Below are 25,747 nucleotides of genomic sequence, written 5' to 3' on the forward strand. Positions count from 1 at the left end.
GCAAGGCAACTTGTAGTCAGATTCAAATATATTTATTATCTTGTGTCTTTTCTGTTTCTGATGATGACTTTTAAGAGTAATGAGTTGAAATGGTGAATTGTAGATTTCTGGAATGTGCAGATGATTTATTTTTCTAAGTCTGATTAATCAAAGTTATAGTATGCATCAGTCTAAGTGAGAAGCAGGGCTGTCCATGTCATAATCAATTTCTGAGCTGTTCTGTACAGTACACGATTAAGGCTTGTTTTAATTAAATCTTGTGATTCTTTATAGTGCTGTGTTCTGTGAGCAGAGGTTTTTAAAGTAGCTACAGATTAAAACAAATGCAAAAATAAATGTGATCATTAAGATGTTTGATTGCCCCCTGTAAGATATTTCGCTAAGAGCAAGGGAAAGGTAACACCAAAAATGGCTGAGTGTGAAAGAGTTACAGATGCTCCTTTGCCCCTTTAAAATGTTATCTGGCCAGTTTGAGGCTTCAGTTAGATGGGAATTCTGACCACTTGCCTATTTGCTTTGTGTAATTCTGTAGAAGAATTCGACTGAACGAATCATCAGGGGACTCATTTGAGCATTCTGCTTCTGCAGTCATCCTTGTGCATTGGTTGGCACGTGTTGCACAAAATGGTCCTTGTTTACATTAAATAGTTTTCTAACAAGAGTCTTATAACATGAATTGCTGTGAATGGAGTAGTGAAACAGAATAAAGACTTGTCTTCAATACCTCAGCTATTCAGTGCTTTGGTACAGCTTGCAGCAGCATTTGGATGGGGGGCACTGGGGAACAGGGAAAAGAGGTGAGGAGGTTGGCAAGCTGCTATAAATGTATACATTTCAAAGCTGATTTCAGTAACCATTATATGGGGTTCTACAATCAAAGTGTAAAATCACTTATACATCCAGGACACTGCTAGACTTAATTTATAAATTAAGTTTCCAAGTAAGCATTTCAGGATAGTGGTGGTGGGGTTACAACATTCACGTAATGCACAGTTTTTCTGTTGCCATCAGTTAATCATTTTAATTGTCTCATTTTGAAGCCTTTAGGTGGGCTTTAAATTGGATCAAGTCCTTTGTTAATGACAGCATTCAGGAAGCTAAGTGAATACTGTCAAGTGACAGCTAATTGAGAAAATCACTGAAGAGCGATTGACTGTAGCAGCTCAAGAGTTCTTAAGATCTTGGAGGAAAGATGATATAGCGTGTGGGACAACATCTGCACTTTCCTTGAACAGCTCCAGGAACAGTGACTCTACCACCTCCCTGGGCAGCCTGTTCCAATGCCTGACTCCTCCTTCTGAGAAGAGATTCTTCCTAATATCCAACCTGGCACCTTGAGGCTGTTCCCTCTAGACCTATCTCAAGTTAGATGGTAGAAGAGGCCAACCTCCACCTCACTACAACCTCCTTTCAGGGAGTTGTAGAGAATGGTAATGTTTCCCCTGAGCCTCCTCCAAAATGAACAATCCCAGCTCCCTCGGCCATTCCTCATTTAAGGCTTGTGCTCCAGACCCCTCACCAGCTTCAGTGCCCTTTATCTGGATGTGTTCTAGGGCCTCAATGTCTTTTTTGTAGTGAGAAGCCCAAAACTGAACGCAGTATTCCAACTGTAGCCTCACCAGAGCTCAGTAGTGCAGGGGACCCATCACCTCAGTGTTCCTGCTGGCAGCACTATTTCTGATACGAGCCAGGATGCCATTGGCATTCTTGGCCACCTGGGCACACTGCTGGCTCATGTTCAGCCAAATATCAACCTATACCCCCAGGTCCATTTCCTCTACACAGTCTTCCAGCCATTCTGCCCTAAGCCTGTAGCATTGCCTGGGGTTGTTGTGGCCAAAGTGCAGGACCCAGAACTTGGTGTTGTTGAACTTCATCCCATTGTCTTCAGTCCAGCTATCCAGCCTGTCCAGATCCCTCTGTAGGCCTTGCTGTCTCCAGGCAAATCACCACTTCCACCCCACTTGGTGGTATCTGCAAACTTACTGAGGAGAAGACTCAATGCCCTTGTCCAGGCATGCTAGCAGCAGTCCGTTGGACCACAGCATTACTGTATAGGAAAGACTGACTTACAAGAAACAGAAGAAAGTGTTTTTCTCGCTCATAAAAGCCATGATTTGGGAACAACAACTGTACAGCAGAAGTGTGTTCCCATTTAGCTTTGTAAAGCTTCAAAGCTTCCAGTACAAGAAACTTATAATCCTGAGGTACATAATATCTCCGAAGAGATATACAGTGTATATCTGTATGGGAACTGCTGAATCACGGCCTGAACCACTGATTGGTCACCTGAGGTGAGCACCAAGTCAGCCATGGGGGCACAGGTGAAGGTGATATACCTGTGTGGGTGGAAGGGGTGGAGCCTAGTTCCTCCTCTCTCAAACCCCATTTAAGGGCTGACCACCACCAGGGAAGGATCTCTTCTTGGAGATCCCTCCCATGTGGAGTCCTCTGCGAGCCTTGTCATCTTAAAGGTGAGCCATCTTCTCTTTTGTATTACCTGTATAACTGTTTGTATAGAACTACTTGAAATATACCATCTTCTATACTATTCCCTGGTGGAGTATCGTCATTAGGAGTTATTTACTCTACAATATCTACATTTCTAAGATGACAATGAACCATAATACCTCTTAAAAAAAAAAAAAGTACTATGAATTCTCTTTTACTGTGGAGAAGTATTTATTTTCATCCATACAATAAAATTACAGACATATTTGGTTTTAAAACTGTTATCCTCTCACATACAAAAGTAAAAAAAAAAAAAGACCAGTTTTATAAATGTTATGGTTTTATGATCTTAAAAAATGTATTTAAAAGTAAACAGTATGTTTCTATTATTTTGCCCATAGGGAAAAGTATGGAAATACAAATAATTCACGTCTACCTTTATTAACTATTTGACCTTGCTACTGTGGTAGCTTCTTCTTCTTCTTTTCTGGTTCACTGTTGCTGCCTGTCTCCGTAGGTATATGTGCAGGCACACCTCCTGCAAGTATCTGCAGTAAAAAACAAGTCAGAAAACTGCATTTTAGCTTCTACTATTCTGGTAATACATTTACCTTCTATCCTCGTGAGAAAATATTATACTAATAATCTAACAAAGTATGAAGTGTCACATAGCTATCACAGCTCAAACACTAAGCAAGCAGCACCATTCCCCTGAAAATGAAGCACCATGATATTTTGCACCATGTTTTCTGTTGTTGACTATACACATCAAACAGAGCCCCTGTCAGACTCAGTGTGTGGCTCTGAGCACAGCCCAGCAAAGGGACATCACATTATGCCTTGGGAGAAAGACACCGTAAAAAGGGAAAGCCTGAGGACCTGATTAAGAGTCTACCCACAGAGCCCAAACAGAGGGCAGCTCAACGTGTCAGTGTATATACCAGGATGCACAGCTGTTTTCTACTACAGATGTTATCTACTAGTAGTAATCACGAGGGCTGCTATCAACTCAGACTAACACAACAGATCCAAATGTGTTTGGAAACATGATTTCTCAAGAAAACCTAACATATAAACAACAATGTTATTTTCTTTTTTTTCCCCTTACATTATTCCATTTACTCATTTTGTATACTGAATTACTGCAACAAACTGTTTACCAAAAGAGTCACATGCACCACAATGAAAGCAACAATCTTGTAATGCCATGCAAAATGTTCAGCAGTCCTGAGATATGAGATCAAGTGAAAACCCCAACATCTCAGATGCAAAGAGAAGCAGATAAAAGCAGAAACAGTCTTTAAAACCAGACACATACTTAACAAAGAGATTACAGTTCATTATCAAGAGAGACTTTTATATTGTGGAAGTTGTGAAAAGAAAGCACTGCCATTTATGTACTTCTCTCATTAAGAATCATCAATTACAGCTTCCTTCTGAGGAACCCATCAGAGTTGCACAGTAATTTATTGACTGGAGCTAAAAGATCCTACTGAGTTTTGGCTACATCCTGACTGATGTAGCTCAGGTTACTAAAAGCCACAAATCCCATGTCTTACCTTTGGTTCTACCAATTCCATCCGAATTTTCTGATGCTGAATGTTGGAAGCATCCAACGTAACATTCACTTTAACTTTGTCAAATATATGGAGTGTTGTGTCTTCCACAGTAAGTGATGGCACCTGCAAGTTCAAATTTTATATAAATGCTGTTCATCCTGTCTTGCATTTTTACGCAAATAAATATTTTTATATGTAGTTCATAATGTATTATGGTCCTGAATGTCCAGAGAGTTTTAGGGCACAGGTACACATCTGTGTGGTATTTATTTGGACCATTAGATACTGTCTGTTACAGAAACCCATTCTGATGTCAGAAACTTTTTGCTTAAACTTATAGAAGACCACAACAATACTACTAATGCAGATTAATAAAGTTGAAATTAGAAAAGCCTCTATTACCCTTATAACACAACTAGAAGAGATTTTAGTCATTTTGATCACGTGTCTCATAACAAAAAATAAAGGCAACTAAGAATAAAGCTTACAAAACATACCTCACTGTTGTAATCGAGTTTTGGTTTTGGTTTATCTTTTTCTTCAAAGAAGACTGTACCTTCTAACCCATACTTTGGAATCAAAACCACAACTGCATTTCTTCTTACAAATAATATATATGCATCTTCATTCACCACTCCCTTAGTTTTGAAGAACAGCTGTAACAGAAGATAAAAAAGATGTTAGCACATGCCATTCTGGATTACAAATACACCAACTTAAAAAGAGTAAAATACTGGAGTAAATATGAATCTACACACATTATTACACAGCACATATTTAAAGTTCATTCAAATAATTATACTTGCTATTTATAATACCACTTCATTCAGTATATTTATTAACAATGTATATAAACACACACACACACATATATATACACACACACACACCAACAACCAACCAACCAATATAAATCACAGAACTGCATGGGCTGGAAGGGACCTCTGGAGATCACTGAGTCCAACCCCTCATCAAAAGCATCTTTCAGAAATGCAGCTCTGAGCTTTTCAGTACCAGGAACGTTAACGCTGAAGCTTTTCCTTAAAGAAATGGCACTTTTTCATAACAATTCACACAGACATCCTACTGCTCCCCAAAGCACAACCTGTCTGTTATTGCTCAGTGTTTCCTCCCTTCCTTTAAGGGAAGGCATGAATCCTCCACAGATCAGGCTCACATCTCAGAAGTATTTACCTGTGTGTGGAATGCAACAGATGCTCTCTGCGCATATTGAGCCATTTTATGCCGGTAATTGAGATTTTTACACAGCTCTGCCAGCTTATGTTTATCTGTAAGTTCTGGATAGGTACTGTCTGCTCCTATGGCCACTGCCAGAAGACGATGCACTATGATGTCAGCATACCTGCAAAGATGATCAGTGATGTGTCAAAACATTTACATCAAGTTTCTGACTAACATTTTGGCTTTTTATAAAACTCATAGCTCAAGAACTCTTTCTAACAGTAACGGTCTGCTGATAAGCTCCCTATATTCATTAAAAAAAATGTAAAACTTAATTTCAGTCCTATTAATAATCACACAATGCTCCTGGGACATAGCTTCTGTGACAACTTCAGCCACAATTTTTTTTTACATATCTGTTAACAACCAGAATTTACTACTGGAACTCCAAAAACTTCTAGAAATTATTTACACAAGAGAGACACCACCTTAGATTTCATTATATTAAGTGATATTTAAAAAAAATTGATAATTTGAATTTTGTGTGTAGAATATGAAAGAATGTGTTTACAACACAGCTCCCACCTGACCAGTTGCCAAACACTGCCTTACTCTCTGCTTCACTTATTTAATGCTAAGTAATGCTGGTTTGTATAATACTTAAGTAAAGCCACTGCCTTTCCAATTCAAATTTTAAGCTGATCAGAAACACAATGACCTCCCATGCAATCTCTTAACAAACAAATCACTTACTCTGTTCTCTGAAAATATTGGAAAATTAAAGAAAGTACCTTCTAATGGGTGAGGTAAAGTGGGTATAAATAGGTGAAGCTAAACCATAGTGATGAAAATCATTATCCATTCCAGAACAGAAATACACAGCTTGCATCATGCAGCGAGTGGTCAAAATTCGCAACAGCGTATTTAGGTATGGGAAAGCAGGAGATTCAGCTTTGTCCAACGATTCTGCTAATGCCTTTGCAGAGTCTGTCTTAATTTCCAAATTCTGGAGGAGATAAAAACCAAAAGGAACAGATTATAAGCAGAAATACCACAGCTGAACCCATGCCGCTCTTCGTAACTGTAACGAATTTCTGACCTCATAAATTTTGAATGTAGGTAATAAGACAGTGTTACACAAAACTCTTGTTTATCACTGGTACAGAAACCTTACTGCAGGAACCAGCAGTTAAAAAGCATACCAAGATATGTTTTCAAGACACTGATTTCCAATTTCCACTCTTGGATACTTGGCCAACCAGACAATACACAGCTTTTTATAATTAATTCAATTAATGATAATGGTAAAAACTTGCCTTGGACATTGCTGCTTTCACAAGGATGTCATAATTCGATGGAGGAGGAGCAGGATGTTTTCGGAGCAAGGCAAACTCTGGGAACTCATCGTAAATTCTTTGTGCCACAGAGACATTGGCAAGTAACATGAACTCTTCAACCATGGAATTTGTTTCTCTATCAACAGAAAATATTTTGTATAGTTAGTATTAAGTTAGATACCTGCTTTGCGTGCCTAATGAAGAAACACTGCACCACCCTAATAATATTACATAATACTATTCAGTAATCTAGTATTTTATATTTCTACAATACAAGCAGTCAAACATTTTTAAGACTAAAAGCACACCAAAATGTACTTCTAAATTTCAAATACTGGGACAAAAGGAAAAAAAATCAAAATATTCTAAAATAATGAGAGAAAAATAGTCTTTAAAATGGCAATGCTATCTCTGGAAAAATGAGAGATTTTTTATTCTTAAAAATACTACTCAAGCATGCACACAAAGCTGCTACTTTATCTGGGATAGGGATAGAACAATAGGTATCTTTAAGTAACTGAGGAAAACAACAGGGCTTACTTAAGTTCCTTAGTTTGCAGATCGATAGGATCATGAGTTTCACTGTCCATGTGAAAACGAACTTCTGGTGAGGAAAGTGTCAAAGCTCTGGAAGACAGTTAAGTGATATTACTGTAAAGGAGAAACAGCAGCTGAGTTGCAGGTGCTACGTACAACAGCTTGCTTTGTAATGAAATGGTAATTAAAAAGGAATTAACATTCAAAATAGAAACTGCAATGCTGATATACATCACTATTAGTTTCGACAGCTTCAGATCTGAAGTGCTACTTCACTGGTTACCAGAGGGCCAACTATATCCTGGAATGCATTAAAAAAGGGGTGGCCAGCAGGGAGAGGGAGGGGATTGTTCCCCTCTACTCAGCTCTTGTGAGGAGTACTGCATCCAGGCCTGGGGCCTCCAGCACAAGAAAGACACAGAGCTTTTGGAATGGGTCCAGAGGAGGACCACTAAATGATCAAAGGGCTGGAACATCTCTCATGAGGTAAGGTTGAGGGAACTGGGCTTGTTTCACCTGGAGAAGAGAAGGCCCCAGGGAGACCTCACTGTGGTCTTTCAGTACTTGAAGAGTGAGTACAAACAGGAGGGAGAACAACTGTTTACAGAGGTCGAAAAACAAAACAACAGTGCCACTGCATGGTTTACCCATTATCAATTCTTTTCTTCTTCAGAATTTTTGCTAATTTGTTTAGTCCACGTAGACTGACAGTAATATCATCATTCATAGATGCTGAATCAATTCTCATCTGTGCTTCAGCATATGTGAGAGAAGCCTTGGAGAGGAAAAGAAAAAACAAAACATCAAATACTGAAAAGCACACTGTCATATTGCAGTTTGTTGTTCATTTGCAATAATACAAAGCTTTATGTTCAACACATGTATATGTCATTCTCAGAAGAACAGGACAGTACTACTCAAGACTCCAAGAAAAAGCAAGCATTTATCAGCTATTTAAAACAATACTCTAGAGCACTTACCTACTCCACTAAATAAGTAGCTGGTGTATACCAGCTATGTCCAATATGTATCAATACATTTATACCTTTCAAATGAAATATCACAGAGTAATTGTACAAAAAAAAAAAAAAAAACATTGCAGCATTAAATGCTTAGAAGAACAGGGCAGGATAAAAACATTTCCTTCACTTAAGGATTTAAGCATCATTTTCTAACTTCAAGAAAGTACATCAGGTAACAGAAACAGGAAAGCTTTAGTATAAAATCTGTTATAAGAAATGTTTTTTCTTCTTATAAATAAATACTGTATTCATCCAACTAACCTTGGAATTAATAATACTCTTTGTAAATCTGGTTTTTAGAATTTCAGCCTTTTGGTTCATCTCCCATATACACGAAAATGCGAGCCTAGGAGAAACGGGGTTGGGGAAATCTGTTAAAATCCATTCACACCCATCTGGAGTTTCTCGTCAGGACCAAAATAAGGATTGTATGCATGTACCTGTCCACATTAGATCTTAAGGAGCATAAATTGGAGCTAAGCAGTTCTGGAACCATATCAATCCTCTGCAAAATAAAAGAAAAATGCACCACTAGTAATAATTACTTAATACTGTGATTTTTAGTACACTAAAAGCTTGGAAATAGTAACTTTGGGTTCACCGTCCCCTTACACCCACTAAAAAAAGCTATGATTTGTGAAACAAAAAGTAAGCTACTATGGAAGAAATTCATTACAAGATCTGTTTTTTATTAGATGCTGTTTTAGTAGCAGTTAGTTCTGAGATGAAACTGTGGCCTGTGAGAAGTTATAATAAACAAAATTAAGTATAGAGCTGTAATAAATACAGATCATAGGAAACAATAACTTAACCAAAACAAAACAAAAAAAAACAGGGCAAAATCAGGTCACCTCTTTGCAACTTCAGATCTATGTTAAACAGCAGTCTGGTCTCAGAACAACATGCTATTTCTTGTTTCAAATTGGAGTTGAAAGGAATATTCTCTAAATAATTGATTAAAAAAAAATCTTCTTGAGCAGAATGATAACCACCATTTTGATAGTGTTATACAGATCAGGAACTAAAAAAAGAAAGCAATGCAAAATCTAACCTCTTAATTGCACAGAAAGCTTTCTACATGGAACACTTACTTTTTCACATAGATATACAGTTGTTCCTCTTTTTGCTGATTCCTCATCCAAAGCATTTCCTGGACGAATAAAGTGACTGACATCTGCAATATGCACGCCAACCTTAAAAAAAAAGTAACAAAACCCAGAAAGAGACACGTTACACATCTTATGAAGCAAATAGGTCTCAACATAAAAGAAACTCCTCATGTTCTTATTTAAAACCCAATTTATCTATTCCCTACTCCATCCAGCAACTTCTACACTTACAAGTAGGAGGAGTTGAAAGCATTACAGAAAACGAACACTTGAAGCAATTACCAACAATAAAACCACACGTAATTTTAGTGGAAAACTGCACTCATTACCAATTCAACTCTTTATACCTCTTTCATTTTCTTTAATGCTCACTGCAAACTGGGTTTCTTTCTTTCCTCTGCTGGACTTTCAATATTGTCATTCTTTGTTAATTTGTAATAGCATAGAAAGTGTGTCTAAATCAGATATAACAAGGTACAGAGCTTGTGTTAACCTTGTAGCTTTTCAATTACTTCATTTTTAGTGAACTAAAAATTCCTTAACTATTACAGCTGTAACTTCACTCCTTCTCTACTAGTTCCTTAAACTAGCCATAGATACCCATGTCCATGCACAGTTAAAGCAGTAAATAAATTATGTTATCTTCTCATATAAAATCAGCAGACAGCAGGGTAAATTCAGATGTTCAATTACCACTTCTGATACTGATGCAATGCAAGTCAACTATGTTCTTTATTCTCATCTCACAGTAGTTCTTTCTCAACAGACCTAGATCTTTGCTTCTATCAATTACTATTATTGCTGTTTTGAAAAACACATAAGCATGCAAACACCCAACCTACCTCCAGATTTCCATTTTCCATTTCTCTAAAATGTAATGCATCATCAATGTCTGTACAGCCGGGAGGATCAACACTACAAACATACAGATGCCTCAAGTCCTCCCTGTATTTCATATCCTAAAATTAAAAATAAATAAAAATAAATAAATAAATAAAAAGAAAGGAAGTTATGAAGAACATCCACATCAAAGTAGAAATTAAAAGAAATGATAATTTGAGAAAGGCACTTTGTGTAACACTTTCCATAGCAACCAAACGTTTAAAGAGCATTTTTTAAGTACGCAATTCACAATATTATTTAACCAAACCAAAAAGATATGCAGAGCCTACAGTGATAACAAAACCAAAGTAATAAGTACTGAAGCTTTATTCTAGAGTAAGCAAAAGGAAACAGAATAAAACCATATATTCCACCGTCCCAGAATTAACAGGAGCATGAATCAAGAATTTTTAAGTGAAATTGTGACTGATGTCCAGCTAAATAGTTTAGGATAGGAATGCTCACAACTAACGTTAGCTAGGACTTCGATGCCCACACAGTTGAAAGGAATTTAACACTTATGTCATATTTACTTTCTGTACAATGGCTACAGAAAGATCTTACTTAGGTATCTTATTAGACTAGACAGCCATCTTTTAAATAGCTCATCAAAGTAACAACACGTCCAACAGTTTCTAAGCTCAAAAGAAACAAGTATATAATAGTAAAACTCGACTATAATATATATAGTTAACTCGACTATTTCAAAGAAGTGGAAATACATGAAATGCTCGAACAAGAAATAAAAGGCCGTTCCCAAAAACCAAACAAATGAAACAATCCACCCCTAAAGGACAACAGCTGATTTTCAAAGTTCTCTTTTTTTTTAATTTCTAAACCCACATTTAAGATACTGTGGAGAATCTGAAATTAATTAATCAATTAAAACATCAACCAAACAAGCAATTCTGCTAACACTAACATTCATACCTCTGATTACCATACAGAACTATACACTGGGATATCAAAATCTTTTCTCTGATGAGGTGATGGCACATAGGCTACCACATTTGGTTACAAACCTATCAACTGAAACACAGAAAACCTCTCCGACTCAGGGATGATTTTTATAATTGCATGAACTGTAATCTCCCACCTTTGTCAAACAACACTTTATAAACTTTTTAAATGAAACTTGCATTATCATGTTGTTTTTGTGTTTTTCTTCTGTTTTTAATTTTAACATGTCTATCTCTAACAAACACAGTTTTAGCCAAGTCTTTTGGAGAACTTCTCTCCAAGAAAAATCAGACGTTCAGAACAACCTGAACTTTAAGAAACCTTCTTCCCCCTCTATTTTTGGTATACTGGAATATTCAAGAATATCATAATTTGAAGCAGAAGCAATAATTATTGCTATAATTTTAAAGCTATTACCTTTTCCATAATGCTCCATGGCATTTTTGGTAGGAAACTAAGGACACTCTGAGAGAAAGGTTGATGAGGGACATCGTGTTCAAGGAGAAGAACTTCTGTCTCGGTCTCTTTATCTCCAGCACTTCCTAAGTTCTTTACAAAATGACCCTGAGAAATAACATACATGCATATATGTATATACATATGTAAACACAAACACATATGCACCCACAAACACGCATGAACAACAAGCAATACTATTTGTTCAGAAGTGATTAAATATGTGAAATGAACCTAAAAGGAATACTTTAAATGTTTTTCTTTTTTCCTCTAATCATCTCAATCTAACCCATTTTAAGTAGTGCAATTTCAGTGCAGTGTATACTCAAGATGCCTAACATTGCAATAGTAGCACATTTACCATAACTAGCAAACAGCTGTCTAGGTTTATTTAACAGTCTAGTTAGTGTAAATTAGATTTTTATTTTATTATTGGAATAGCTGGCACATATGATGATGTTTCAAGGAAGTGGAGAAGTGAAATCTTTATTTTATAATTATAATCTTATGTATCTTTAAATTTTGTATATCTTTATATTATATATCTTTATATTATAAAAGTCTTCTCCATAGGGCCATGAAATGATCCAAGGGGTTGAACACCTCTCCTATGAGGACAGGCTGAAGGAGCTGGGGCTGTTCAGCATAGAGAAGGCTGTGAGGTGACTGATAGCAGCCTTTCAGTACCTAAAGTGGAACAACAGGATGCACTGGTGATGCACTGGAGCAGGTTGCCTAGAGACATGGTTGGATGCCCTGTCCCTGGAGACTTTCAAGACAAGGCTGAATCAAAGCCCTGGGCAACCTGATCTAGCTGTGGATGTCCCTGTTCACTGCAGGGTAATTGGTCTAGGTGACCTTTAAAGGTTCCTTCCAACACTAAGGACTTTATAATTCTATTCCTGTGATATTGTTTCATCTCAACAAAACTTTTAGAAGTGCTATCTTTGTCTCTTTTTAGCATACAGCATCCATTCACTCCACAGAAATGCCCAAAGCCTATTATGGATGTATGTCTGAGATCTAAACTTAATTTTCTTCCTTCCACACGTAATATATGCACTGTCCATGTAAAAGAGAAAATGAAAATACTTCCCCCCCAAATATAGAGCTAATTTTTTTTTTTTAGGTGCAAACCACATTCATTACTTACACGGATAAACGTGCTCTTCATGTAACTCTTTGATGACTATATGCTACAGTGCTGTCAGACATATAAACAGCAGTTTGTTTTGCCAAAATAGATAGAAGCTGAGGGTTTACACAACTCAAAACAACTCTATTACTCCTTCAGTCTAAAATTAAGAAGTCAGATTGATAAACATTAAAAAGGAAATACTAAAACTTACATTAGGATACCTAGAATTCCTAGGCCAACCATCAATGGCAACAATTATTCTTTGTCCTTCCAATTTATCTGCTTGTCTTGTTTCAATTCGAATCCGAGGAATCCTGCGATCAGCTGGTGTAAACAAATGTCTCCTGGACTGTTAACAGATAGAAAAAGGAACAAATTATTTCTGCTTTTTTTTTTTTTTTATAATCCTACCCTTACAGTAGCTTTATTACCATACCTCTTTAATCTGTGACTTGGAAAGCATGCCACAAAATGGTCGCCAGTTTCGCTTTATAATACCCACTACTTTTCCTGTAGGTCTCAGCATGTTCTTGTTAACAGAAATCTTCAACTGAGTTAAAAAAAAAAAAAAAAAAAAAAAAAGGTTAAGACCACAGAAATGTTTAAACTCAGTGTGCACCTCAATCCTTACTGGTAATAGATTAAATAGATTACATATCACCACAGATTCATGAACTCTGTTATGACATCATAAACAGAATAATGCCTCCCTCAGCCTCTTAATATTCGTAACATGACTCAAGTTTTCTCACAGGCATAGTTTTAGAAAAAAGAACAGAAAAAGACTAAAGAAATGCTATCCTGTACTACAGACTCTGCTTATTCCCCCAACTACCTCAATTTCTTTTTCCAACCTATTATTTTCATTTTTAAGGAGCCCTTTTATGCTGCTTAAAAAATTCCCTAGCAATTCTCAACATAATAATTGTATTCCTATAGAATACAGTGGGAAGACAATGTTTTAAGAAAATGCAAATATTTATTGGACAGAGTACACATATGTGTGTGCATATACATTAAGCAGAATTACTGCAAGTAGCTATAGAGAGTTATAACTAGTTCCAAAAGTACATGTTGCCATTAAAAGCCAACTAGTGTATCTGCACTTCAGAATATAGCTTTGCATTATTGCTCGGCTACCACTCAATATTTTTCTCTTAATAAAGAGAGGAATCTTATTTAAAAGAGTAATTTTATTTCATACAATGTTTTCCTTCTCCTCTTCAGTTTCAATGTCATCTTCATTCTGGCCATCATCTTGCAAGACCACTGAGGATGGTGCTGCCCATTCATCTTTTGCCAGCAACTCCACAGCTACAATATCTTCATGAACTGCCCGATTTAAATGCTTAAGACCTTGTATAATGATCTTGAGTTTTAGAAAACAAAACAGAAGTACAAATGTTTATGACAACAGCAACAAGAGACTCCAATTAAAAGAAAAAAAAAATTAATACTCCCCTTTAACACCACTTACCACCATGATATAACTACGTAATCAACTTCAGTAATAACCAAATAAAATTCACAGTGTGAATTTCACATAAAACACCCACCTCTTTGTTTTCTTCAGCATCTCCATGAACCCAAACAGTAGCTTCAAGATAATTATCTCTGCTTGCTCTATAGGTTCCTTGGAGGTAAACGCCAGATTTTATTCCTTGCTGCAATTTGCTAAGAGGAAGGTGTTCTGGGAAAATTATTTTGCCACTTTCTATTTCTTTCTTTAAGGGAAAAAAAAAAGAAAAGAAAAATAGTTTTTAACTTCCATAGTTATTCCAAAATCGAACTCAGGAACATGAGCAAGAAAACATGGCAACACTACGAAAGTCACTGTTTCTCTTCCTGCTTGCCAGCACTGACTTAAGAAGTTACTACATAAAAACAAACATCTACATAACTTATGTACTGACTAAACACAGACTCCTAGAAAACCTTAGTATAGCATTACATAGCATACAGTGTAGGCAGTTACGATAAACATTAAGAAAATACATTACTGTGATTAAAATCTGAAGTAGTCAATCAGTTAAAAGTTGAATGAACTACAGATAAACGCTGAAAATATCAGCTCAGCCTCCCACTCTTGCATGTCCCACTCCAGTCCATTACAGTAACTATGATGGAATCAATCTTCCCATCACTTCAGTGGTGTTAGTTTTCAGCTACGTCAGTCTAATGGGGCATGCCTGGATGTGGCAGCCTGTTCTAGCAGGTGGCAACCTTGCCCACAGCATGGAGGGAGAACTGGATGGGCTTTAAAGTCCCTTTCAACCACTCTGCCATAATCCTATGATGATGAGGTAACCCATCTTTGTGATGCAGTATGCAATTCTATCAACTTAACTGATGGCTACATCAAATCTTTCCATCAAAAATGTTCTTGATAAATAAACTTTTAAATAAAAGATGCAAAAATAATTAAAGAAGATCTAAATTGTTTGCAACACAGACTTTCGAAGCTTTCATTTTAGTTCAATTACTTGCAGTTTACACACTTCCTTGAATCACTTGTTGAGTTGCTGAGAATCTTAAACATCTTCCAATAGGCATTTAAGAAGCACTTAAAACAGCTGCAATATTCTTTTCAGTTATCAAAAAGTTTTATTGTCAGAATAGTAATAAAGACCAGAGTCTTCTTTCTTGAACTATGTTAGAAGTCTAACATATGGCATCCAGTAACAAACAGCAAAATTTTTTATAAAATAAATTAAGAGAATAAAGACATACCCCTTCATCAGATACGCAAGCAAGACGATCTACAAGATCAGGATTAGCTACCAAGCTTTTAATATACTCCTCACCTACAAAAGCACATACAAATATTTATGCAAGAGAGGTACAAAATTTAGGTACGAAAACACTTTAAATGTTAAACGTGAGCAATACCCATGCTGCTGAACTTACACGTGTAAGCACTTATCCCTTCCTCAAGGGCTTTCTCCTTATTACTTCTGTCATTCGTAAGAAAGATAACTTGGACATCCTCATTCTGCGTTTTCTTCAAGTGTTCTCTGTACCACTTTACTGCTACTCGAATGGCTCTGTCATTGCGGTCGTTAGAGCTTTCTCCTTGCTGCTGCTCTATGTATGTTTCTCTAATGGATAAAACAAAACACAAAAAAACAGAGGGAAGGGGGAAGGTCAGCAAAGTGAACTTGATAAAACAAAAAACCTAAACACCTACCCATAGTTAAATCTTATTTGTCTGAAAACAAAAATAATTTTAAGACCATAAGGTCAAAAGAACTACTGCTGTATAAATTTTTAGAACATATAATAACATTAAAGACCACTGAAGGCTTAGGAAACAGAAAGCAACAAGGAAGTGGCAGCTTCCTACACAACCTCTTCACTGAGGATTGAACTGAATGGCCTTCAAGAACACTGCTACAGCCACAATGTTACTGCAGCAGAAACCACTTGTGAGTATAAATAAAGGCAAATTAATTGCATCTCCATTTTTCTGCCACTAACAGAGTTTTGAATTCTCCTACAGACTGAACTGGCAATATTAATAAAGCATTGGAATACGTTTGAAATGGATAAGCAGGATTCCATTGCTCAGGTTAAAGGTCTTGCCTGAGAAGCTCATTCAGTATTCTAATCTTTTTTTTTTTTTTTTTCAGAAAATAGGTGTGTTAATACCAATCATAAAAGGAGAAAGCTCCTGCAACATCCAATTATTTCCCAACAGGGTTTCTTAGATGTATACAGCGTTGTGCACATCAGTCTCATTTTATCTGCCTAATTCATGTTTCAGTTCTTTTCCCAAAATTCAATACAGCATTATACTCTATTCCAAACCTTACCGATGATGTTCATTGGTGAAAGAATAAAAGTGTTTTTCAGGGTTTCCAATCACGTCTCTAATTCGTTTGTACACTGGTGCACTCCGACTCCTGACTTCTTGTAAAACTGTTTGTAGCACAATGACATTCTTAATGACAGGGTCTTCAAGAATATCAATCTGGGGAATGAAATGGAAATGTATCAGCATTGTGGTTTTTTTCTACCCAGTAACAGGAACTGAAATGATTGTTTAATATGCAAAAACTTCTATCAGTAGTGATGCACTACTTCTACTATTTTCTCTCATGATGGCAATCTCAAGAGTATATTAAACTGCACCTTTCTCATGTAGGAAAAAGGCTTAAATTCAATTTTCCAATCTATCAGTGACCTCAGTTTTGCTAAAGTGAAAATGACCATCTTCCTTATTCATCTTCCTTATTCACCAAATGCAGCCCACATACATACAGGACTCTGTCAAATTTAAAGCCAGGTCTACACTATAAATTTTATTCAAAAGAACTCAGTGCTTGTACATTACAATCTCTGTAAATACCAGTGCTGCCCAGTGTATGACTGTGTGAGTAAACTATGAAGCAGCATCTGATCACTATTGCAAAGCTAACATGAACTTGCCTGTGGAAACGTAGGCTTAAGTTCTCCAAAACCAATCCCACTGTTGCACTGCAGTTTTAAATTCCCCAGATGCAAATCAACTGGGATTCTGTTAGCTGCTCTTCACTTTTTCAACCACTGAACTTTTTGAGTCTCTTTTTTTTTCTTTCAGATACAGCACTGCTCTTTTCTCTGTTCCTGACAGCCAGAGCCATGTCCAAAAGCCCATGGTCCTGTCAAGAGAAAAAGATGCACGCTTCATTTTTGAGCTTGTAATAAGCAAACGTGCTAACCTATCTCCAAAAAGAGACAAAGATAAAGGTATTGAAGGGCACGACTGAAATAATTCAAAGCAGTGCCAGACCAAGCTTCTCTGAATTAGATGTTTCCATTATCTAAGAGATTTAGAATCACGTCAACAGGGCAAGGCATTCAATACTTTTCTGCATGCACGCAGAATTACTAGGTCTAATCTTACTGTTGCAATACTGTAGCTGGGTAAAAACTTGTTCCTGCTGTCACCGGAACCAGCACATCCCCACTGCTCTAGTCCTTAGCAGCATACCCTGGCAAATTCTCTAAGTGTTCTATAACACAGGGATTTTGCCAATAGATCCCAACAACAATTTGTACAACAGATCCCATCTTGTTGTACATCTCCTGTCCTGAACATTTGCACCAGGCTACTATACGTTCTACAGATGCATTCAATAGAAATCAAAATCCCCTCAGAATTCAGCTTGGGAGCTCCTTGCCTCCAGCCTGCTGCTGCTCTGTCTGCATATGGAGCTTTCATGCAATTACAATCATAGAATCTTTAGCATTGGAAGGGACCTGTGAGGGCCATCTAGTCCAACTCCCCTGCAATGAACAGGGACTAGTTCAGGTTGCACTGGGTTTTATTCAGTCTTATCATTTTGAAAGTCTCTAGGGATGAGGCATTAACCACAATACTAGGTACCCTGTTTCAGTGCATCACCGCCCTCACTGTAAAAGACTTTTTCCTTATATCTAACATAAATCTACCGTCCCTGAGCTTGAAACCATTTATTCTTGTTCTATCACAACTGACCCTGCTAAAGAATGTGTTCACTTTTTTCCTGTTGCTCCCCTTTAGATAGTGAGAGGCACTATCAGTCACCTCACAGCCTTTTCTTCTGCATGCTGAACAGCCCCTTCTCTCTCAGCCTGTCCTCATAGGAGGAGTTCATGACACAGATCATTTTTGTGGCCCATCTCTGGGCACACTGACAGGTCCATGTGTCTCCTATACTGCGGTCTCCACAACTGGATGCACTACTGCAGGTGAGGTCTCACCAGCACAGAGTGTCAGGATCACCTCCATCTACACGCTGACCACGCTTCTTTTGATGCAGCCCACGATACGGTTGTTTTGCTGTTCAGGGAGGGCACACTCCTCACTTATGGACAGCTTCCCGTTCACCAGTACGCACAGGACTTTCCCTGTAAGGCCACCATCAATCCTTTCAGCCCTAGGTTTGCACTGAAGAGTTCACCCTATGGCTGCAGAACCGTCCGTGGGCTGGAGTGGGCGATGCCTAAAGCTTCTCCCAAACCGCAGCTGCAGGATCAGGCAAACAACAGGAAAACCCAAGCCCCACGACCACCCCACCCTGGTGCCCTGAACCGAGGTCGGTACAGCCTCGATGCGCTCACCTGGTGCAGGAGGAGGTTGGTGTCCGGCAGCAGGTAGTGCGGCCCGGGGCACAGGCTGCTGGCGGCTCCGCTAGGCCGCGCCTCGAGCGCGAGAAGCTGGCCGGGCTGGGGTGGGCAGAGCGGGCAGGAGTCGGCTCCGCACGGGATATCATCGCGCAAATAATGCTCACGCACCACCTTCACCACTGCACCCGCGCGCGTCCGCTTCAGGAAGGTCCGCGAGGTCAGCATGGCGGCGGCGGCGCAGCCTCCTCACAGCACGCCCCGCGGCGTAGGCCCGGTCGCCGTGGGGATGGCGTCGCGCGGCGCCGCCTCACCCGCGCATGCGCGGCCGGCAGCGCTTTCCCCTCTCCGTTAGCGCCCGTCCGCCCGCCTAGGTGCGCTTCCGGCGGGCAGTGCCGCGTCTCGGTAGTGCTTCCTCCTCCTGAGGGCAGCGCGCGCGGGCGCGGAGTGCTCGGGACACCGCTCTCTTCGGTCCTTTTGTGAGCGTTTTCTTTCAGTCATAGGCGCAGAGGAGTTTTTCTCTGCGGTCTCGTCTGCTTCGCTTCCGTCATGGCGTAACGCCTCGGCGGTTTTTTATTTCTGCCGTTGGCGCTTTGCAGCTTCGAGAAGCAAACTGTGTGAAGAAAATGTCCCGTAAAAGCTCCAAGGAAGGCAGGAAGGTGAACATCTCCAGCTCCCTGGAGTCGGAGGACATCAGCTTGGAAACCACCGTCCCCACGGACGAGCTGTCCTCGTCCGAGGAGCGGGAGGGAGCGACGCGGGTCACCAGGCAGCTGATCGAGCGCAAGGAGCTGCTGCACAGCCTGCAGCTGCTGCGGATAGAGCTGTCGCAGAAAAACCTGATGATCGACAACCTCAAAGTGGAGTACCTGACCAAGGTCGGAGGTTTTGTGGGGTTTTTTGGTTGGTTTGTTGCGCCATCGTGTTTCTGGTGCTTGAATTCTCTGGAGAATGTCTGTGGGTTGGGTGATGGAATCCCGATTGGGTTCTTGAGGTGAGTGCACCGTGCCTGGAGGTGCACAGAGGCCAGCTTGGTTGGGGCCCTGCCCATGGCAGGGGGTTGGAACCAAGCCATCTTTAATTTCCCCTCCAACCCAATCTGTTCTTTGATTCTTACGTTTTTAGTGATTTAAAATCACTAAAGGAGGGATCGAGGGACATGGAAGATTTAAATGACTCTGCCTCATACTTAGGGATGGATGAAGTGGGATCAAACTGGGTTTCCTTAGTCTTTCTATTTCTAAAAACTAAAGGAACAAACCATATTTTATTTTCTGAGACAAAAAATAATTTATCACTGGCTTAACAGGGCTTTTAACTTGAATTTAGTGAAAACTAGCACAAGTCATCAACACCATTCACTGATTTGTTAGCGAAGGTGTGTCTAAAATATACCAGCATGCTAATAAATGATAGGAGGCCTTGTTGTCCTGTACGGTTTCAGTAAAGATGCATGAGATTATAAAATGCATAAAAGCTTTGCCTTGTCTGCATGAAGTTCATATTTACAACCTTCCATACAACTGTGGCTTTCCTTGGCTTGTTGGCCGAAGTCTAAGGATAAAATCATTTGAACAAGTACCTATGTGATCAAAATACTTCAGTTCTAGAAGTAATTCTTTCTTATTTTGTGTTTGTTAGGGTGAAATCCGTATCTTATTTTGTAAAGCTTTACTGTAATTAGAGGTTTTGTTACCGTAGAGATCTTCAGTTACTGTACTTTCTAGGGCATCAGTGCTTGTGATTTGTTAGAAAAACATATTTTACAGGAAAAAATGGGTAACTTTTCTGCATTTTACATTTATGCTTTTTAGATTGAAGAGCTAGAAGAGAAATTGAATGATGCAACCCATCAAAAGCAACTGTTGTCTTTACGACTGGATAGCCAACTGGCACTGCAGCAAGAAGATACTAGGTATGACAAGTAACACAAAAGAACTTTGTCTTTAATACTTTACTGATGTGAAAGCAGATTAATTCATGTTAATGAAAATCGATGGCCATGAATTACAGAAATGGGATTTCTTTTGCAGATTATACTAAAATTTCCATTCTAAACTGTTAAGTGTAAGTAAATTTGAGTTCAGCTCTCACTTCATGAAATTGGAAGTGCAAAGATGGATAGGAGGCATTTTTGAAACCAGAAAAGAACATAAGGAGCAATAAGAGGGGTGCAGATTTTGCATCATCGAAGTTGAATGTTTAATAACTACTTCCTGGATACCTTGAAAATAATGTTCAGCGCTTCCAGTGAGGATTGCTAATTGGTCAGAAATGCTCTACCAGTGTGACTTGCTGTTAATGAAATAAAAACTTACCTTTCCCCTTGCTCTTCTGCAACATTTTAAATTCATATATAGCTGAAAATAGATTGGCTAGCGGGCTTTCCCAAATTAGTTTGTCAATTAAATGTTTTAACACCTGTAATAGGTCTGTGAAAGTATTACTTAACTGTAAACATTACTTAACTGTACCAAGTTACAAAATACACTGGCTTAGAGTATGTGACTAATTAAAGTCATATTCTGTAGTAACTTTGGAACAGATTTAATGCTGTGAAGCTAGACCTGAGTTTAGTTAGAGTCTTTCAACTAAGAGCATCTCATAAGCAGAGAAATGTCTCTGTGTGCCTGTTTGCACAAGGTTGGAATGTCTGTTTGCCTGAATGTGAATTATCTGAGGAGTGCTCAGTAAAGAAGTGGTAATGTGCAAATTAATATTAATAGACCCAAGAAGGTTGAACTACTTTCCTCATTTTTTTATCTCATTGCTGTCTATTACCTCACATCTCCAGCAGAATTGTACACTGTATGCAGAAGATGTCCATGTGTGACTGCTTAGTTGATGCACAGTTTTCATAAGGAAAAAAAGTCTTGTGATGCTGACAGCTATTTTTTTAATTATTAGTCTTACAGTTTCTTGTTTATATTACTATTTAAAATTTTTTAAAGGACCTCAGCTTTGGATGTTGCATGGGGTAGAAAATGAAGGGATTCGTGTGAAATAGACCATAAGTGTGTGAATATAAAGGTCAGCAGGAGGCACGTTCTTTATTTGGTTATTTACCAGTTCCTTGGATTCCATGTGGAAGTAAATACTGTTTTCTCGTGTGTTTAACTTTTCTAATTGGCAAATTAAGACTAACTTCGGAATTAAAATAATCATGTACTGAGATTGTCACTTCTCAGAATCAAATTGTTGATGTCAGTGCCTTTGGGCTGTTAGCAGTGTAATTTAACTGAACAGTGTATTGGGCTATGAAGCTGCCGGTTTTTTGTGTGTGTGTACGTATGTATGTATATATATATATATATATATATATATATATATATATATATATATATATATATATATATATATACACACACACACACACACACACACACATATATATATATATATATATATATATACATATATATACATATGCACATACAGTGTATATAATCTCACTTTGAGTTCTTCTTTCTATGGCATGCCCATAACTCACTTTCTTGCCAGGGTATTATAAAAGTTTGTTGCTTGTTACTCACTGCTTCATGTTTTCTGTTTTCAAATCAATCTTAAAGAAAACATCAGGCGCTAATGAAACAAGAAATGGAAACTATTTTATTGAGACAAAAGCAACTGGAGGAAATAAACCATCAGTTAAGGGAGAAAGCTGGAGATATCCGTCGTAGTTTGCGTGACTTGGAATTAACAGAGGATGAGTATGAGAAGCTGAAGTCTCTGCCTGAAGATCAGCTTTCTATCGCAGAATATGTTTCAGTGAGTACTGTGCCCTGCATTGGCTTAAAATATAGTCACGTGGAGGGTCAGATTGGGGTGGAGTTGATTTTCGTCTCTTATATCTTCTGTGCTTTGGATTTGTGGCTAAGACAGTGATAAAAAACACAAGGACTTTCACTGTTGCTGGACATCCGCTGTGTTGAGATTTTATCTCTCCTCTGCTTTGACTCTAACAAAGCCAGGGGGTGTTGTGAGATTGTGAGAGGACACAGGTAGCTGATCTGCATTGGCTGAAGGGATATATGTAGTGTCATGCTCAGCAATACAAAGTGGCACTGAACTGAATGGCTGGGTATACATCTTCCTGTGGGAGTGACTGTCTCTGCATTACTTTTTTTCCTTCTAAATTCCCATCCCTCCATCTTTTACTGAACTGTTGAGAAAACTTGACCCCTGAGTTCTCCTGCTTTTCGTCTTCCCACAGCTTTATTTTTCAGATGTTGAAGTTTACTGCGATTTTCTTCTGATGCTGATGAGAAGGCACTAGAATATCTCTTTATTCTCTTCTATTCAGCTGGAAGCAGTGAGCAGTTAAATGGAAATAGGACTGTAAATTTCTTTTCTTTAAAATCCAGGGGACCTGCATATAGCAGAACACTGACTATGTGTCTATTCTTACTCTTCCATGACTAGAAAGGAGTATTTTCTGTGCATGTGTGTTTCTGGATCCATCCATTTTAGATGGATTCCAGTAAGGAAGAGAACCTTTTAATGACATCTTAAATAGAACTGCTGATGTATTTTATGAAGGTGAAACAAATAAGGTGTTTCAATTAAATGGTGGGAAATGACATACTGATGATCTGGAATACAGTGGGCTGAAGGCTGGAATTTGAAACTCAGCTTGCCAGAACAAGTTCTTAAAACATCTCTTGCTTTTCTGTTAATGCTTTCCAACTGGCCCTTTCCAGAAGCCAAGCTGTAGCTTAAGTTATACTTTAATTATTACTTTCTTGATTTAAATTTGTTAATTCTGGCTCGTGAGTAGATAGGGACTGAGTGGAGCTTGCAGTAAAAATACAATGTTTTCATAGACTTTTGGCACGTCCAGAGCATCCTGGCTCATTTCTGAGAATGCAAATGGTTTAGGCATGTAAACCTTGATTCATCGAAGTGTTAGCATTGTACTTATCTATAGAGGTAGCTATTAGGGAAGCTGTAATTATGGTAATTTAAAGAAGCTTACTGCATCAGTTGATGTATAAATGTTGTGTGACTGAGCCCTTTTGCTAGATGGAAGCTGCGGTAATAGGTATGTACAATGAAATAAAACCTATCACTATTAGTAGAAGGGAGAAGTTCTTGGGAACATCTTTTTCAGAAGTTCCAACATTTGTACTTTTGAAAATGCTAGGAAAACTTTAAGGCTCCAATTGATAAAATGATTAGGTTGAGACCCACTAGGTTACTACCCCCTAGCTGTCTATTTCACCTTTAGCCCTCAATGTAATTATTTGAAGCTGGTTTATTGTTGTTGAGTTCTGTGCTGCCTTGGTCAACAGGGGAGATTTTAAACACAAACTCAATAATTTGTCAGCTTGCTTGAAGACAGAAAGCGCCAGTACTTCAGGAGATGACTGACAGGCAGATCAAAAGCCTGCATAGCTGGGCAGGACAGACTACAGGAGTTAATTACCTTGCCAGCTGCTGTAAGTGAAGTTGTCACAGTACAATTAAAGTGTTCTTAGGTTCTATTAGTGAGTGGGAAAGGGTAAAATCTAAGCATAAGCACGAGTCTTATGAGGAGCAGCTGAGGGAGCTGGGATTGTTTAGTCTGGAGAAGAGGAGGCTCAGAGGAGACCTTATTGCACTCTACCACTTCCCTAAGGGGGGTTGTGGTGAGGAGGGGGTGGGCCTCTTCTCCCTGATAAATAATGACAGGGCGAGAGGGAATGGCCAGAAGTTGCACTGGGGAAGATTTAGATTAGACCTGAGGAAACATTTTTTTTCTGAAAGAGTGGTCAGGCACTGGAATGGCCTGCCTAGGGAGGTGGTTGAGGCACCATCCCTAGCGCTGTTCAAGAAGCGTTTAGATGAGGTGCTAAGGGATTTGATTTCGTAGTTCAGTGGGTAGGGATGGTGACAGGAGGATGGTTGGACTAGATGATCTTGTAGGTCCTTTCCAACCTTATGAACCTATAAATGACAGTGTTCAGTAACACCCTTCTATCCCAATCTACCTCTTTTCCTCTGACATTCACCCAGCTACTTTGTGATCCAAACTCAACTCCACTGAAGCCCATTTATTCCTTATACATGAGTCAGTTTGTTCTTTTGAAGAACTCCTGGTTTTCGTCCCCTCCCAATGCTGCTCTGCTCCCCTCTCCTCCCCAGAAGGAAGCATTCTAAAGATATACTGTGGTAAGATGCTGCTTTCTGCTTGATCTCTCAACTTTTCACAGTGGAATCAGAGTGAACTTGGGTATGCCACTTAAGCTCAGTGATTACTTACAGTTACATGGAGTTAACTCAGGAGGATCCAGGCACTGGGAGGCTACAGAGCTGTCCTGTCTGTGCATCTATGTGATTTCTAAAATTTTGAAAAGGATGTTGAGGGAAAGGTGTAATTTTTCAGATGTTTACATCTTGTCTTACCTAAGGAGGAATGGTGTGTTGTAAAATCATGGAATCACCAAGTATGTAAAAGACCTGTAAGATCATCTACCTACCACCAGACAGATAAAATTTCAGGCTGTGGATCTATGTGCAGCCCAATAGCATGGTCTATTTATACTAAAGTGAACTTCTCTTGACAAGAAAGAGTTCTGCTTACATAAAGTTTGAGCAAGAAAGTGGAAAAACTTTTTTCTGTTGTTCAGCATTACGATACTGCTGTACGATTCATTAGCTTACAAACAAATTTATATATGATATCTATACTTCACTTGAAACAGAGTATACTGCACAAACAACAGGATTACAGATTTTTTAATGTATACATCGTATTTTTAAATTTTCACTAGATTTAAAGTGAATGTGATATGTTTTTCTCTTCTCTTCCACAAAGGGGTGCAATCGTGACGTGTTAAAGGAAAGACTAAGCAATGACATAAGCTGAAATCTTGTTTGAAGCATCTTTCTCTTAAAAAGTGTTGTTTGTTTAGAACTTATCAACTGAAGTCTTTACATATATGTAAAAACTGCGATTGAAAAAAACCTAAGTTTTTATGTATATCACTACAGGAGTGATTTTTAAGAAATAATGTATTAAAAAAAGCTCAATACGTACATCAGGCCA

General features: G+C 38.5%; 2 protein-coding genes across 2 annotated transcripts in view; one reads left to right on the forward strand and one right to left on the reverse strand.

Annotated features, from left to right (window-relative positions):
- Positions 1 to 2,804: 2,804 nt before the first annotated feature.
- Positions 2,805 to 18,963, reverse strand: DIS3 (DIS3 homolog, exosome endoribonuclease and 3'-5' exoribonuclease). The gene is made up of 21 exons (XM_065744038.1): positions 18,718 to 18,963; positions 16,446 to 16,603; positions 15,541 to 15,731; positions 15,364 to 15,437; positions 14,190 to 14,357; positions 13,838 to 14,002; positions 13,070 to 13,183; positions 12,845 to 12,982; positions 11,457 to 11,603; positions 10,040 to 10,156; positions 9,180 to 9,281; positions 8,529 to 8,593; positions 8,350 to 8,434; positions 7,714 to 7,841; positions 7,070 to 7,156; positions 6,509 to 6,665; positions 5,984 to 6,198; positions 5,205 to 5,373; positions 4,508 to 4,666; positions 4,011 to 4,133; positions 2,805 to 2,999 (listed from the first exon to the last, which is right to left on the reverse strand). Exons 1-21 carry the CDS (start codon positions 18,946 to 18,948, stop codon positions 2,910 to 2,912), a joined length of 2,883 nt encoding a protein of 960 aa, XP_065600110.1. The 5' UTR covers positions 18,949 to 18,963; the 3' UTR covers positions 2,805 to 2,909.
- Positions 18,964 to 19,326: 363 nt separating this feature from the next.
- Positions 19,327 to 25,747, forward strand: part of PIBF1 (progesterone immunomodulatory binding factor 1) — a 107,267-nt gene continuing 100,846 nt past the window's right edge. The window contains exons 1-3 of the mRNA XM_065744039.1: positions 19,327 to 19,598; positions 20,535 to 20,635; positions 22,290 to 22,488. Coding sequence (XP_065600111.1) covers positions 19,347 to 19,598; positions 20,535 to 20,635; positions 22,290 to 22,488 — 552 coding nt within the window. The 5' untranslated portion in view covers positions 19,327 to 19,346. The remainder of the gene's footprint in view (positions 19,599 to 20,534; positions 20,636 to 22,289; positions 22,489 to 25,747) is intronic.

The sequence above is a fragment of the Cyrtonyx montezumae genome, unplaced genomic scaffold (assembly GCF_038088225.1).
Source record: "Cyrtonyx montezumae isolate F1298 unplaced genomic scaffold, pur_monq_1.0 scaffold_3, whole genome shotgun sequence".
NCBI lineage: Eukaryota > Metazoa > Chordata > Aves > Galliformes > Odontophoridae > Cyrtonyx > Cyrtonyx montezumae.

Bases quoted from the DNA above. Each gene is read 5' to 3' on its own strand.
- DIS3 (XM_065744038.1), bottom strand. From the start codon at position 18,948: ATGCTGACCTCGCGGACCTTCCTGAAGCGGACGCGCGCGGGTGCAGTG. The intron at 12,983-13,069 runs GTATGGTAATAA...ATCTGTTAACAG, and splicing joins CCAAGTCACAGATTAAAGAG to TCCAGGAGACATTTGTTTAC. The intron at 7,157-7,713 runs GTAAACCATGCA...ACTGTCTTCCAG, and splicing joins AAGAAAAGAATTGATAATGG to AGCTTTGACACTTTCCTCAC.